Source organism: Muscardinus avellanarius, assembly GCF_963383645.1.
Source record: "Muscardinus avellanarius genome assembly, chromosome: 6".
NCBI classification, from domain to species: Eukaryota; Metazoa; Chordata; class Mammalia; order Rodentia; family Gliridae; genus Muscardinus; species Muscardinus avellanarius.
In genome coordinates, this window is record NC_137791.1 from 118,166,559 (window position 1) to 118,184,020 (window position 17,462).

General features: G+C 36.5%; 1 protein-coding gene across 4 annotated transcripts in view; it reads right to left on the bottom strand.

The window, feature by feature from the left end:
• The window catches only part of RBPJ (recombination signal binding protein for immunoglobulin kappa J region), a gene marked incomplete at its 3' end in the record, with an annotated part of 85,088 nt that overhangs the window by 13,550 nt on the left and 54,076 nt on the right, over positions 1–17,462 (bottom strand). For 2 of the 4 annotated variants that reach the window (XM_080697471.1, XM_080697472.1), the window contains exons 2-5: positions 17,313–17,351; positions 14,466–14,561; positions 7,115–7,280; positions 1,510–1,684 (exon numbers count right to left, since the gene is read on the bottom strand). In XM_080697471.1, coding sequence (XP_080553597.1) covers positions 1,510–1,684; positions 7,115–7,280; positions 14,466–14,561; positions 17,313–17,351 — 476 coding nt within the window. Of the gene's footprint in view, positions 1–1,509; positions 1,685–7,114; positions 7,281–14,465; positions 14,562–17,312; positions 17,352–17,462 lie in introns of those variants that run through there. The other 2 variants (XM_080697473.1, XM_080697474.1) reach the window with 2 other exon arrangements.

Below are 17,462 nucleotides of genomic sequence, written 5' to 3' on the forward strand. Positions count from 1 at the left end.
TTTATCCTGCCCTTTCTTCAACATTTTTTTTTTTGGGGGGGTGGTACTGGGGTTCCTGGAAGCCCTTCTACCTCCGGACTATACTCCCAGACCTCTTTTTACATTTTTATCTGGAAACAGGGTCTCCTAAGCCAGCGCGTGCAGCTGGCTTTGAACCTGCGCGATCCTCCTGTCTCTGCCTCCCAAGCGCGGGGATTATAAGTGCGCGCCACCATGCCTGGTACATTTTTTTTTTAGGTGGGTCTGGGGATGGAACCCAGGAGCGTTCAACATCCAAGCTAAACCTCCTGCCCTATTTTTTATTCTTTATTTTGAAACCAGGTCTCACTGAGATGCAGAGGACCTCACTAAGTAGCTGAGGCTGTCTGCGAACCACGATCCTCTGGTCTCAGCCTCCCGAACGCTGGGATTACAAGCATGCACCACCAAGCCTGGCTTTTCTTCAACATTTTGTGGCAAACAGCTGATATGACAAAGTTCTTTGTAGAAAAAACTCTGGCTAACAAATGCAGAAATTAGGAATCAAAGAATTGGAAAATTACTATTTTGCAGGACTTAATGAAATAATGGCTACTGTAACCATTAGGTTATAGGTTGCACAAGGAGCTTTATAAGCACTTTACACTAATAAGATATACTTAGTCTAATCAATTTTAACATGACCAAAAAACTGAGATAGCTAGATATAATTTCTGATCTGATGGAAAATAGCTAGCTATTTTAAAAGTCTAATGACCTGTTCACAGAAAACATGATAAACAGAGGATAATTAGCCAAATTCAGAATATGGAAATTCCACAGGAAAAATGACCCAGTTTCTTCAATAAATGACAGAGAAGAAAAAAAAAGGTAGGAGAGAGAAGAAACTATTACAGTTTAAAGTTTGTGGACCTTGTCCACAAACTTTAAAAGTTTGTGGATCTAGGTTTGAATAAGCCAACTTTATTACAAAATGAAACAAAAGAAAATAAAAAACCAAGTATAAAAAGAAATGTATTCAGATAATCTGAAAAATGTATACATGGAATGGAAAATAAATGACATTATAATACTAATGTCTAGTTTAAAATTCTGACAAAATAGTAGTCTCCACCAGGGATATTATAAATTTTGTTCAGGTTCTCACAGCCCATTTAATATTTTTCAAAGAGGAGCTTGTGACAATCTGGGTGAGTCAGCTCTTTGTGGAACAGGATCAGCCTTGGACATTGCAAGACATTCAGCACCATCAGCCTAAACATCATCTCCTTCCCAATCACTATGACAATGAAAGGAAAAAAACTCTGATCTTCTCATATGCCCCAGGGAGCAGTAAAGAACCAATTCTGATTGAGAACCACTTCATTTAACCAAGAAATACTACCCACTTTCAATTAAAAAAAAAAAAAAGACAATAACTAAGGGCCAAAAAATATAAGAATAAATTGGCTACTGAAAAAGCAGTTTAAAGAAGTTTATCTTATCAATGCATGGTGGGAGCTGGAGACCAGAAAACTCAAGTATACATACAGTCAGCATTTTTCAATGACTGCTTCTTTTTGGAAGGTTTGGAGATGACTTTTATCCGCTTGCTGAGGAACACACCAATGTCATCACTGTTGCCATAGAACATCTTTACAGACAACATAAAGTGTTTTCTCTTGTCTGAATCAGATATATACAATGTTTTGGCCGTGCAATAGTTCTGTGAAAGAAAAGAAAAGTTTTAATAGCATTGAAACCTTGCTGGTACCTAAAACTCAGAATGGCCATGACTAGGTTTGATCAGATTTGAATGAAATAATCCTAATGAAGAGCCCATAAAACCAACTATAATTAATCTCTGAAGAGAAAGTACAAAACCTTCCATATATCAAGTCTACCACCTACAAATACTGGCATGGCAAAGAGGTAGTCCTGTAAACTCAGCAATTTGGGAGGCTGAGGCAGGAGGACTGCAAGTTAGCAAGACTGTGTCTCAAAAAAATCAAAAGGGATGAGGATGTAGCTCAGTGGTAGATCCCCATGGGTTCAATCTCCACACCAAAAAACCACATACAAATAAGCAAAACCAATGTAGGGGCATATGCCAAGCTCAAGCAAGAGGTATGCCTCATCTTCTCCTGGGAACCTCTGGAACTAGGCTCTCGAGGCTCAGCCATGGGAAATGAATATGAGAGCAGAAGGAAAGCTGAAGTTAGTAGTGGTTGGAAAGCCGTTATCCTAGTCTTTATTCAGATTTCTCAACTGAAACCCTTCCAGAAAATCCAAGTCTAGCTAGTATGTGATATAGAGAAGTTGTTCAGTGATACATGTGGTCTTTACTCCTCAGGAAAGTTCTGCCTAAGCTAACTTGAAAAAGTTGTACGTAAAACAAGCTAAGTGTCCCAGAAGCTGCACGATGCCAGACGGGCAGGATATGATCCTGGAGGCCTTGGTTTTTCCAAATGAGATTGTAGGCAAGACAGTTCAAGTGAAATTGGATGGCAGCACGCTCATAAAGGTTCACTTGGACAAGCACAGCAGAACAACATGGATAGAACACAGCCTGAAACCTTTTCTGGTGTCTCTAAGAAGCTTATGAGCAAAGATGTTAATTTTAAATTCCCAGAGTTTCAGTCACAAACAAAAGATTTTTTAAAAAATTAAAGCTTTTTTGTTTTGTTTTACAGAACTCTTCATCTGTTTCACAGAATTAGCACTCAAATGTTCTGGCAATATTTTAAAAATGGGATTTTTGTTGTTAAAAATAATTGATGATTGTCTTCCTACAAAGAAAAGATACAACTATCAGAATCCAACAAAATTAATAAAAAATGTTAGCAGTAGTCCTTCTCAAAATAGCACATATGATGTTTTTCTTTAGGTAGCCGAATGCTAAAATAACCACTTATAAACCTAAGGAAAACGGGATGATTATAAAATATTTTAAACCAGAAAGAGCCTATAAGAGTATATTTGAACTATTGGATTAATGGTTAACTTTGGTCTAATGGGATCATTCATATTATATTACCAAGAGAACTGAATATAAAGGTACTAGAGCAAATGATAAGGAATTATAAGTTCTGATAATTGAGAACACAGTAGGTAAGATGTACAGGACTCATCAAACAACAAGGACACTGTTAAATGCTGCTAACTTCAATTATACAACAGTTCTAAAGCCTTTCCTAGCCGGGCGTGGTGGCGCACGCTTGTAATCCCTGCGCTTAGGAGGCGGAGACAGGAGGATTGCGCAGGTTCGAAGCCAGCCGCACTGGCTTAAGGGACCCTGTTTCAAAAAATAAAAATAGGTCTGGGAGTGTAGCCTGGAGGTAGAAGGGCTTCCAGGAACCCCAGTACCAAATAAATAAATAAATAAATAAATAAATAAATAAATAAATAAATAAATAAATATAAATAAACCTTTCCTAGTCTCTAGATCCCTGTGAGTTAGGGAGGAGCCTAAAATACTGACATGCTTTTCCAGGCAGGGTAAATATATGCTTAATACAGTATTAAGTACCTTTTTTGTTTTTGCAATACTGGGGATGGAACCCAGAGGCATTCTACCTTCGAGCTACACGCTTAGCCCTATTTTTTATTCTTTATATTTTGAAACAGGGTCTCACTGAGTTGCAAAGGACCTCACTAAGAAGCTGAGGCTGGCTGTAAAGCTGAGATCTACAAACTACTCAAATAAAATGAAAAAATCATTGACTCAGTAAATATTAGGACTTTAAAAAATAAGAAAATAGAAAGTAAGTTACATTATTTGGCCATACTAAAAGGTTAAAATAAATGAGATAACTGAACTCTAAAGAAAAAAAAAAGGCAAATAATAATCTCTCCAGGCATGATCAACATTGTTTAACTTAAACTGAGCTGGAGATTTGCCTCTCTGAAAGCAAAATTTTTTGGCAATAAAGTATTGTTCTGATATAAAGAATACCAACATCTATTGCTACAAAAATATATTATAGAAATATGTGAATTATAGAAACAAAACAAAGGTAACAAGAGTATGCAACATTTTGAAATAAGAAGACTGCAAGAGTGCTAATTAGATAAGTAAGTCTCATTTCATAGCTTACCTAGCTACAACTATATAAAACATAAATTTGGGAAAAAAGAATGTTTAACAAATTGAATACATTATTAAATGAAATTACAGATTCAACATATTATTAAACCACACTAGAATTTTATTGTACTATATATTTAAAATTAATATGAACACCAAATAATGCAAAATAAATATCCTCTATTTTTTGGTAATGACTAATTGTATTTTCAATGAATAGTCTACTGAAAAAATATTTCCTTTCATGAATGGATGTCAAGTGAGGCAGACAGAAGCAAAGGAGCCTTTTGGAGATCAGCGTTCCATGGTCAGAACATCGTGCTCACCTGTACTAAACCATGTTCTTGTACCGTTATGCGCCAAGCATGGGATTATACTGTTCTTTCTGTCTGGACTGCCTTCTATGAACTCTAAATCAGTCTTACTTGATATAGACTACTCTAATAGCATTTTTCATTAACATTAAGTATTAACATATAAAACTGCACTGCCCTAACAACAGGTATTTTAAACAGTAAATGATAACTCTCTTAGGCATTCTCTTCTGCCAATATCCAGGCTATGAGGAAAAAAATATAATGGTAGAGGATTAGAAAACAATAATAGACGGTAGTAGGTAAGTCTTCATGCTGAGGTACAGTATGTATGTATGTATGTATGTATGTATGTATGTATCTATTTGGTGGTACTGGGGTTCCTGGAAGCCCTTCTACCTCCGGGCTACATTCCCAGACCTATTTTATATTTTTATTTGGAAACAGGGTCTCTTAAGCCAGTGTGGCTGGCTTCAAATCAGTGCGATCCTCCTGTCTCCGCCTCCCAAGTGCGGGGATTACAAGCGTGCGCCACCACGCACGACTGAGGTACAGAATTTAAACATGGCACTACTGGTTGTTTATGTGATATTATCTCCCAGGAAATTAAAATTTAGGGTAAGAAGCCAGAACTAGCTGGAGTGAGTAATAAGGTGAACTAAAACAGTTCAACAGTTAACCTAGACTAGACTCCCTGGCTTCAGAAAGAAGCTGATTGTACTCACTCATTGTCTAGGCCAGCAGCTTATAGCCATATAACTCTGGGGCTTTCTATATACCAGAAACACAGATGAGACATAGCTAAGATCTATTAGACTCAGAACTTAAATGTATTGGTTTTTTTTGGGGGGGGTGGTACTGGGGATGGAAACCTGGGGCATTCTACCTCTGAGCTACATCCCCAGCCCTAGTTTTTATTCTTTATTTTGAAACAGGGTCTCACTGAGTTGCAAAGGGCCTCACTAAGTACCTGAGGCTGTCCACAAACCCCGATCCTCCTGTCTCAGCCTCCAGAATGTTGGAATTACAAGGTAGCACCACCACGCTCAGCCACTTAAATGTATTATTTTAGCTCAAATGTTATTACTGCTCTATTTTCTAAGATTAATATTCTTTATTGAAATAAGTATTGTCCCAAACCTAATTTAAAATCAATAGTCAACAAGTCTTACTAATAAAGATACTACACAAAAATGCAAATGGCATACAAATAATCAGATTTGAAAAAGGATGATTTAAGGCTTCTTAGCACAAACTCTGTTAAAACAAATAAAAGTGAATTTAGAGCACAGATTCCCTAAGGGACCACCCTCCTGCTACTCCACAGCCTCATCTACAGTACCAAATTTAACAGAGTAAATATTTTGATTCAACAAAGACTTACTGATAAGGAAATAGTTTTTTTAATGCATTATTTTAAAAGACATTTGTGCTGGGTGGTACACACTTGTAATCCTAGCATTTGGAAGGCTGAGACAGGAGGATCACAGTTTGCGGACAGCCTTAGCTACTTAGGGAGGTCCTTCACAACTCAGTGAGACCTTGTTTCAAAAATAAAGGCTAGGCAGGTGTAGTGGCGCACGCTTGTAATCCCCGCGCTTAGGAGGCGGAGAAAGGAGGATCGCTCAGGTTCGAAGCCAGCTGTGCTGGCTTAAGAGACCCTGTTTCCAAATAAAAAAAAATATAAAAAATAGGTCTGGGAGTGTAGCCCAGAGGTAGAAGGGTTCTATCCCTAGTACCACCAAAATAAATAAATAAATAAATAAAAAATAAGTAAATAAATAGAAAAAATAAAAAGACTAAAAAATAGGGCTGGGGGTGTAGCTCAGAGGTAGAATGCCCCTGGGTTTCATTCCCAGTACTGCAAAAAAAAAAAAAAAAAAAAGACATTGATGTAGTTATTGAGATAACCATTTTCTAAATTTTAATATTAAGGAAAATAATTCTCAATGAATAAAGAATTATTTTTCAGTATTAAAGATGCAGATTGACAGTTACTGCTTCTTAAATTCAAAAAATACAAGCTGAGCATGGTAGTGCATGCTTGTAATCCCAGCATTTGGGAGGTTGAGACAGGAGGATCAGGGCTTGCGGAAAGCCTCAGCTATTTAGTGAGGCCCTTTGCAACTCATTGAGACCATATTTCAAAATAAAGAATAAAAAATAGGGCTGTGGTGTAGTTCAGTGATGGAATGCCCCTGGGTTCCATCCCCAGTACTGCAAAAATAAATACATAAATAAATTCAAAAATACAATTAAGAAAATTAGTTGATAGTTTTTTCTCCAGCAAATTGGTTGAATAAAACCATCTGAAAGTTTGAATAGCTCTAACTGTAGCTATTCTTGTCTATAGTGATATATGTATGTAAATCACAATATGTGTAAATTACAATATATTCAGATAAATTCTTCTAAGAATTTGCCTATGTTGATGCTTCTAGTAGAAGGCCAAGATCAAGAGTAAATTATTACTAAGCAGTGCATTTTCATTAATATTTAAGTATCACAATCCTGTCAGGACAAGTTTATTGGCCTCAAACAGAAATTTCCATTGTGCCACCTTTAGGTATTAACAGCACAGGCCTCACAAATCATTGATGAAACCCAAAGTATTTATTTAGACAAGTATTTCTGGTTCTGATTTATATATAACTGCCATTAATAGCCATTTAAAACTCAACATGACAAAAATGAATATGAAAACTCTATTTAAGTGCCTGGTCCCCCTTTATAGGGAACCAACGTCTTGACTTACCTTTCCTTCCAAGTTCAGCTGTTGCATTTCTTGGTCACTATTTCCTATTCCAATAAATGCGCACGGTTGAGACTCTTGTTCAGAACAACCATCACGTTCCATTTGTTCTTTTTTTTTCTTCCATCCACTGCCCATAAGATACACACAAGGAGGAGGGCAAAAAAACCTGAAAAATAATTGGGGGAAATAAATCCCTGAACACGAAATAATTAAATCCAAGACATTTTCTTTTCTTGAATGCACAAAAACAAAATAATACTGAAATGCAATTAGTCTCCTTAGGACAAATTTTGGTGACACCTTTTGTAATGAAAATATTCATGTCTAAGGATGGAAATCAAGACTCATATCTACTCAAGAAAAATATTAAAGTTATGGTAATCAGTTAAACTAGATACCTCTTAGAGCAGAGAGCTACTCTTTACATTTTCACACAGTTCAAAGTTTTGAACTACTGGAGGCCAACAAATCCCATATGTAAACCATGATATACCATCACAGAAATCTGTGATGACTAATTAAGGTCTACTCAAAATAAAATAATTGTTAATGCTGTTATTGTTATGGATATTACATTTAACTTTGGCAATTACCCTGGAAGACATCACTAAGCAATGTCCCGAGTAAAAACTTTCAAAATATTAATAAAACTAAGTAACTTGCCGGGCGTGGTGGCGCACACTTATAATCCCTGCACTTGGGAGGCGGAGACAGGAGGATCGCGCAGGTTCGAAGCCAGCCGCGCTGGCATAAGAGACCCTGTTTCAAAAATATAAAATAGGTCTGGGAGTGTAGCCCGGAGGTAGAAGGGCTTCCAGGAACCCCAGTACCACCAAAAACAAACAAACAACAAAAAAAAAGAAACTAAGTAACTGAAGAGTGAAGGCAAAATGGCACCCTGAGGCATGAGCTCTGTAAGAGCTTGGCTATGCTTTATGTCTAGTACCCTCAGCACCTGGCGCACTGTAATAACTAAGAAATAGTTCATGTTGAAAGAACAATGCACTGCATTCTTCCAACTTATAGACCATCAACAGTTTTGTTTTGCTAGTTGCCAAAAACCTCTCTCATGAATTCTTCCCACTTATAATAATTTCCTTTTTATCTTCTCTCTAGCAATTAAAAAAAAAAACTATTTCAAAGTCTAGCTCAAGCCCATATTTTATATAGTTCAGACCATAAATCCAATTCTTAGGTAGGGTGTAATTCACTTTTGCTTAATTATACCTGCTGACGTACACATTCATTAAAACATTTGTATCATGTCTTTCCGAAGGGCCTGAAAACAAAAACTCTTAACAGTAGCCAGGTAAGTAATATAAATGCATAAACTAGGTGCACAATAAACACCTAGGAATTATCTTTAATTACTCAAAGAAATAGGTTTCTTCCTTTCTTTAAAGAAACAGCTCTCATGTTAATTTCTACCTTTTGTATAGTTTTAAGTATAGAGAAGAGTTTCTTAATTTTGTTAATCTTACTTTAAAAAGAGAGTGAGAAAGAAGAGTATAAATGCAATGATAATGTGGGTCTATTATAAGAAAACAATAGGGAGTGGCCAAGTGTGGGAAAATACTCGCACACATTGGGGAACTATGGGCATATAACCTATTATTGCTTAAAACCTTCAAATGTTAAACAGACATCTACAATAAACTTTTATATAAAATAGCTGAGCGTGGTGGCGCAAGCTTGTAATCCCTGCGCTTGGGAGGCGGAGACAGGAGGATTGCGCAGGTTCGAAGCCAGCTGTGCTGGCTTAAGAGACCCTGTTTCCAAATAAAAAAGTATGAAGTATAAAATAGGTCTGGGAGTGTAGCCCGGAGGTAGAAGGACTTCCAGGAACCCCAGTACCACAAAAAAAAAAAAAAAAAAAAATTAAGAATAAAATATTGGGCTAGGGATGGAGCTCAGAGGTGGAATGCCCCTGGGCTTAATCCCTAGTAACACACACACACACACACACACACACACACACACACACACACACACGGAGTATGACTCAGAGGTAGAATGCCAGAGCGCAGAATAAAAGAATAAGCTGTTTGTATGTATGTATACACACATACACATGCACACACAGACACCAGCAGACTGGACCTGGCTCTCAGTATTTCCTGAAGGTAAGTAATATCAATTTCTTTCTTGTTTTCCTCTCAGTGTCTACAATGACATTTACTGAACCAACTCAAAATATATAACTTTTCTCAAACCTAACTTTAGAAGCCATTTACATATAACTTCTAAGAAGTGAGCTCAGGATATTTAAGGTTCATTAGTTCTTCAAAGTATTTATTGTATATCCAATGTGTACCAGACATTGGGAATACAGCAGTAAAATCAAACAAAAACCAAATCAGACAAAATTCCTGTCTTCACACCTAATGAGAAAGGCAATAAAAAAGATAAATGAGGCTGGGCGTGGTGGCGCACGCTTGTAATCCCTGCGCTTGGGCGGCTGAGACAGGAGGATTGCGCAGGTTCGAAGCCAGTTGTGCTGGTTTACGAGATCTGTTTCCAAATAAAAATATAAAATAAGTCTGGGAGTGTAGCCCAGAGGTAGGAGGGCTTCCAGAAACCCCAGTACCACACACACACACACACACACACACACACACACACACACACACACACAAGATAAATGATTAAGTTTATGTGTATACTGGTAGCTGGGAATAAATACTGAGGTTAAAAAAATATAAAGCAGGGATGAGGTACTTGAAATGTAAACCACCTGGGGTGGCCAAGTAAAGCATCCCTAAGGAGGTGAACACAAGTCCCTATCTGAAGCCTTGGGCTGCCTGGGGTGGTGCAGTGCAACAGAGGGGAAGCAAGCGCAAAGGCTCCGAAAAGGAATTATGACTTATGGCGTGGAAAAAAACACCAGAGCAGCTGAGAGGAGGAGTGGGATCAACATGAAGCCAGGGGCAAATGGTGAGTAGACCAAGTGGTCTCTAGAGATCAAACAAGAGTAAGCAGGAAAGCCTCTGCAATATTCTCATATTTACGCAAACCAACAGAAAGAAGAAGAGCTTTCATGCCTGCATTCTTGCACGGAGGCCATGGATATAAAGGTCACAGCCAAGGTAGTGGGCTCAGCTCCAGGTCACTCCAAGTTTGGAGGGATGCCTGCATTGGCTGGCTAGTTTTGGAGTTGGTTCAGTTTGAGTGTGCACCAGGGATCTTTCTGGCTTCTAATGCTGGGAGCCACCCAATGCTTACCCTGGCACGGACTCAAATCCCTAGGCTGGCATACTCTTAGGAGGCTGAGAAGGCGTCAGTTTTGGAAACTTGACTCCTGTTAGTATTTTATTGGGACACACATATTAAGATACCTTAGTAAAGCAGCAAACTCCCTATAAAGTTCAAAGAACTGAGCAGAGTATACCAATTGTAGTAGTTAAATCACAAAGAGTTATTTCAAAATGTACTTTTATTTCATATCTGAACAACATAGAGAAGGCTTAAAGAAAATAATGAGCACTGGTGCTATGTCAATATGCATAAATCTAACTATAAAATTAGGCAAGCAGATAAAAAAATTCTTTACTCAAAACATTGATCTAAGGTTCTGTCTTCAAAGAGCTTTTCAATCATGTAATAAATGTTAAGAAAAATGAAGGCTCTTCAGAAGCCTATGAGCTAGCCCGGTGCTTCTATATCAACCCTGTAACTATTCAAAAAGCTGATACAAGAAAACAGAAAATCCAGACAACAGAACCTAATTAAGTTTATTTCTATAAGGTGCTAATAAAATCGTATCTTAAATATCCCAATATTTCTACCTCCTAAAAAACAGTGAATCAATTTTTCACTTCCATTATACTTAAGAAAAGAAATATTAAAATACAACTCTATAATGATATGTGAAACTGGCAAATTTTTAAATTTGGGTCTGTGTGAACATGAACTAAACATTCAGTATGAAGTCAGACTGCTAGGTTAGCATGCAAAGTTCAACAGCTACTATAAAACTCCATGAAACAAGGTTGCCTTTATTTTCTCACCTTTCCCAGTACCTCTAAGGACTGTGACAAACGATGCTTTTCTCTGCCACTTGGTGGCGATATGCACACATTAAGATTTTATAGTTCAAACAACCAAGTCTTTATTTTCAGAGAACGATTAACAACTTTTTCCTAAAATCGTGAGATTTGAAAAAAATCTTACAGATGGAAAAACGTCTTTTTACTCAGCTCAATACATAAGATAAATGTGGTTGGACAAAACCCAAACTACTATCATTTACATGATCTGATTACCTTTACAAACTATTGCCCTCTGGTGACTTTTTGTACACCAGTTACTGCAATTAACATAGCTCTTAATATGACTTCAGAAACCACAGTTTAAGTATCTAGATGGCTTTATTGCTACCTCAACACCAACAGTATTACTACTGCTAATTCCTTACTTTAAAACAAAGCTCAATGTTTCTATGTTTAAAAAAGTTTTTAAAAGTTTATTTTTAGCCCACACTTGCAATCCCAGTACTTGTGAGGCTGAGGTGGGAGGAACAAAGGTTTAAGGACAGCCTCAGCAAGCAGTGAGACTCTCATCAACCTAGCAAGGTTTAATTTGGAATTCCAAATTAAAAAGAAAATAAAATGAGGTTCAAGGTGTAGGTTGGAGGTAGAATGCCTATGGGCTCAATTCCCAGTGCCACAAAAAAAGGGAAAATTTTATAACCTGGGAAGGCCTTTTATTAGTCAAAAAATTAAAACTAACAACTAACTTTAAAGGAATAATGGATGTGTTATGCAAATAATCATTAGTTTTTAGGCACAAAGTTAATATCAAGAACAACCTTTTGAATAAAATTTCCTGACTGAACACTTTGAGCATCACTCACCGAAGCTATGGTCAAAAGACAGTGAATTATTATTTTACATTATTGAGTGCAATATGAGAATATTACATTTGGACCCTGTGCCTGTTCTGAGGTCATGTCCCCAAGTCAACAACGTCTTGTGCTTTAGCAGCTCGTTAGCAAAGTCTGAACCTGATGGGCGAGAAAGCCAGCATATCTTCCTCTTTCCACCATCCACGCTCTCCAGCAAGTAAGGACTAGACAGTCATTTAGTCCTCAAAGCCTCAGCAGAACTTGGCAGGCAGCTGAGGACTGGCTTAGTATCAGAGACTGCTCTTAGAGATGGTAGTAGTAATTTTTTTTAATCAAGTAAATTTTATGGGTTTCTTTCTTTATTGAAAATAATGAAGTTAACTTTGGAAATTTTAACAATGCAAAAAAGTATAGGAAAATAGTTACTCTGGCTCCAAAAGAGCCTAAACTAACATGAACCTGACCATGTTCCAGTCTCTGATCTTTAGTTTCCTTACTCACAGAGCAGGGACTATGACATGCCTACTTTTTAAATAATGGTAAGGCACTTGGATGACTGGAGATGATAGGGAAGCCATTTCTACTGAAGATCCACTAAGAGAGCTGCTGGCCTTTCAAGTACTTCTTTAGTAATGATGGTGGTGACTCCCTGTTTTGCTTAAAAATAAACATGCTATGTGTACATACTAAACTTCATTATTTAAAAGAAAAAATACTGAATAATAAAGATTAATTTCCTCAAAAAGAACAACTACCTTAATTTGGTTTCCTTTTTTTCCTTTTTTCTTTTTTGTAGTACTGGGGATGGAACCCAGGAGCATTCTACCTCCAAGCTATACCCCTAGCCCTATATTTTATTCTTTATTTGAAACAGGGCCTCACTAAGTAGCTAAGGCTGGCTGCGAACCACAATCCTCCTGTCTCAGCCTCCCAAATACTGGGATTACAAGTGTGTGTGTCACCACACCCGGCTATTAATTTGGTTTCTTATATCCCAAACTATAAACACCAAGTTCTTCCTATACTTAACTCCAAGTTGGTGACCACATTTTACTAGTAAAGTAAAATAAAACCACCAGAAATTTAGTCAACTTAAATAACAATGAATAAAAAAGAACACTTGGAACTTTGTTATTTTCTTTTAGTATGTAAAATAATTATATTTTCCCTACTCATGTATATGCTGAAAGTATCCTTTATGTCACAAACTCAGATTTCACCGATTCCTTTTAACACAACCCCCAACAAGCATGCACTTTGATTCCTTCTCCCACTTTAGATTGGTGCCTTTCTGGTCAATAAAAACAAGAAGAACAAAAAAACCTGTACACTTTCCCTATAAGCCTATCTTTATCTATGAAATGCATAACCAAAAAATGCTGTCTGAAAGACAATACTCAAGATAACTATTAACAAGAGAATTCGAAGAACCAAGTGCAAAAAACTCTAGCTGTAGCTCTAGCTACAACTTCAGCACATGGTTCCCACGTGCTAGATTCATTCCCAGGCACTGGTCTCCTCACCGAAAAGAAAATACTGATTGAACTAGAGATGCACCTCATTGGCACAGCACTTGCTTGGCATTTGTTAGGTCATGAGTCCTATCCCTGGAACCACAATTTTGGCTAATCAGCTCTATAGATAATTTCTGTAGTGCCCACATTCAGGTGGCATGAGAATATAAATGTGGTTTCTTTTCTTTTTGTTTTGTTTTTTTTTTTTTTTTTGCATGCTGGGGACTGAACCTGGGGCTTTCCACATGCTAGGCAAGTGTTATACCACTGAATTATACAATGAGCGCACGCGTGCACACACACACGCATGCACATCCACCACACACACACACATACACACACACACACACACACACCTGTTCTGAGACGGGGTCTCTGCCCATGCTGGCCTACAGCTCGTGGGCTCAAGTGACCCTCCCGTCTCAGCCTTCTGAAGGCTAAAGGTACATGCCATGCCACCACTTCTGCTGAAGGCAGTTTTTACACAATCTCAAGAACAGGCACAGGGTCCAAATCCAAGAGGGCCAGGAGCTCTTTTGTTGACAACAGTTCTATAGCTCAATTCAAACTGAGCTTGAGAAAGTTTTAGGATCTGAATTTGCTTCTTTAGCCCTTTCATTTTTAAAATGGAGATGGTGGTTGCATTTGTATATAAGTAAACTACATTTCCACCAAAAGGAAAGCTTTCTGGTGAATGAACTAATGCATCATTGAAATACTTGAAAAACAGCCCCCCACCCCCCAAAAAATTATGAATTATTTCATTCTGTAAAATCAGGGATTTAGCCAGATGACTTTTACTAAAATTTCCTGACTTGAGTATGCCATAAATCACTTTGGTTCTCCCCTTATGAAACCAATCTCCCTTTTTTTCACTTTTACTGAGCAAATTAAATTGGTAACAGAAAATATACTCAGACTTGAACATTACATCATTTAAAAAATTATGAGCTTACTTCAATTAACTACCTACCAGAAAAAAAGGTAATCTTACCTTTTTTCATTTCCATATGACTTCTGTGCAACTTTTGCATGAAGAATAAGTACTGTTTGATCCCCTCTCTCTTTTAAATAATTTCTCATGGCTTCTCTAAAATAAAATACAAATATTACTGTTATAATTTTTGATGTAATCTTTTTTTCTTGTTTACTATGCTCTAATAAGAGAAATGCTTATAAATACTTTCTAAACAAGCAAATCTAAAGACAAAAACAACAACAAAAAATAAGGATAAAAACAATAAAGCCAAGCAAATCCTTGAGCCAATTTTATAAAACAGTATACAATGGGACAATAAATACTGGTTATCATCAACTACATAATTTATTCTTTTAGAAGAAACTTCCTCATTTTTGGGGATTTATCATGTGAATCAAACCACAGTTATAACTTCTAGAATCACTACAGCTAACACACTGCTAAAATGGCTTTAAATAATTTATAACAATCTTATTTTCTTCCCTCCTCCAGCTATTAGAATCAGTGTTCTTTTTTTTTTTTTACTGAATACAAAAGCCATAATAAAACATTATGTCACCCAATTTGTTAATACTTGATCCTAAATGACAATCTTACATAAGTATCAAGAAAGGGCCAGGATTTACTTGCAAATATATAATTATCTAAAGATTATTGTTAAATACATAAAATTTAATAAATACTAACAGTTAAAAACTATTAATATTGAAATAGTAAGTCACATACAAACTATTCTGACTACATACTTATTAAGCAAATGTTCTATAAGAAATTGAATATCTTAAATACATTTACTCAACAAATCACCTTGTCAAGCATTATAAAGAAAGCAAGCTCTACAGATCTAATTTTAACAGTTCCATATCAGCAGAATCCCAATTCTTGAGATGCTGTACATATCAAACTAAAGTCAAAAAACCTCAAAGATAATCACAGAGAAATACTTTCATTAAATTTAAATGCTATTCTCTTATAATAAAAGACAAATGTAAAATGAGATGACAGAAGAGGTAGGTTATAATGCTGTCACCTAGCACAGGGTAATGTTGGGATTCAAAGGGATAATCTAGAGGCTAGCACCTGTACTTATTGACTGAAAAAAAAACTATTATCTATAAAGCAAGGCAAATAAAACCAGAAAATAAAGAACTAATCTGCACTACTAAAAAGGAACTCAAAGTCCAAATAGTAATAACATATATGATTCCAACGAGTTGTGTACATAAATCACCAAAATAAGAGGGTATCCATGTAAAGAAGCGGGGTCAGGTGATAAAGGGCTATGCACTGGGAAAATCTAAACTCTGAAGGAAGAGGAACAAGGATGTGTTGAGAGGAGAGAATGGGGCATTTCAAGGCTTGAGAGTAGTGCAGTCAAGACCACAATACAAAAAGTACTATTAATACCACCTTGACTAGCTTTCTCATGGTCTCGCAATAAATAAGTAGCAGTTAGGAACAGAAATGAACTCAACAAGATTCTAACACAACCTATGGCAGTGAACAAGGCTGACAAGATGGAGTCAAATTGTAAGAAACCTTCAAAATTGGCATTTGTAAACTTAAAACTAAATATAAAAGCTTAATGCAAATACCATTTCATATAGTGAAAGTGATAGCAGATAATTACATTTTAAGAAATCTGGAGAAAGACTTAAAAGATAAAACTAGCTTCCAGCCCTGGAAGTAACTACCTGCAAGTAACATAATCTCAAGGTGTATATGATAAATGCAGAGTAAAGACTCCTATTTTCCTATTCTTTCCTGTCATACTTTAAATTCCTGAAAAAGTAACTAGAGTCTCAAGTTGTCTGTAACAGGAATTTGTCAAACTGCTTCTTTCAACAAGTAAATTTTGCTTTATTAATAAAATATTAAACATTAAAAATTATGTTCTCTCCAAAGGATTCCTACTGTCCAGGTGTCAGCAATGCTGAGATAGAAACTCTACTCTGGATGAAAATTATATTCCATGAAATTTTGTGTGTGTGTGTGTGTGTGTGTGTGTGTGTGTGGTACTGGGGGTGGAACCCAGGGGCTTTTCTACCTCTGGGCTATACTCCCAGACCTATTTTATACTTTAGTTGGAAACAAGGTCTCACTAAGTTGCTGAGAGCCTAAGTAGCTGAGGCTGGCTTCAAACCTGTGCATGTGGGAGGCTACTCAGAGCATCATAGGATGTTTAGCAACACTTCCAGCTTCTACCCAATAGGAATTCTTTGCATGTGGGAGGCTAGTCAGTGCATTGAGGTGTTTAGCAGCACCTCCAGCTTCTACCCAATAGGAATCCTTTGCAGGGCTAGGTGTGAAGCTCTGAAGTAGAATGCCCTGGGTTCAATCTCCAGTTCCACAAAAAAGTCATCATTTTAAGATTAACATTTTCAAATTTAATATCTACAATTCAATATATACTATAAAATTAATTTATATAGTTGGAAAACAGCATAAGATTTACATTCAAATTAAAAAGGTAGACTTATGTTTTCTTTAAAATGGGTAAAAATTGTGCTTTATTTAAAATTCTTTTTTTAAAACATTTGCTGAATCTTTCATTTTTCACCTGTATTCAACAAACTGTGATTGGCTAAACATATATAGAAGAAACCTTTATATTGTCACCTTTGTTATGAAATAAGATTAATTCTTGAACAACTTTCATTTTTTCCCCTTTGAATTATATCCTCTTTTTCCCAATTAGCTGTTTTTTCGAGGGAGAGAAAAAACGGGGAGTATGGAGGATGTGAATAAGCTTATGACATAGACATAAATATCTGAATAAGTTCTAAGAGCACCTAACAGAGCTTCTAAAATGAATCTACACATATGTGGTACATTTAAGTGAAAAGCTAATCTATTACTTACCTAGTGAGTCGTTTAGGTGGAGGTCGCTCACCAAATTTCCTGTAAAAAAAGAAAAAGAAAATTAAGTAAGCTGTATAGTACACACCATAATAAGCTTTCTAGGTACCATGAAATCTCTTTTATGACCTGACTTCAACCTTACTCAAGAAC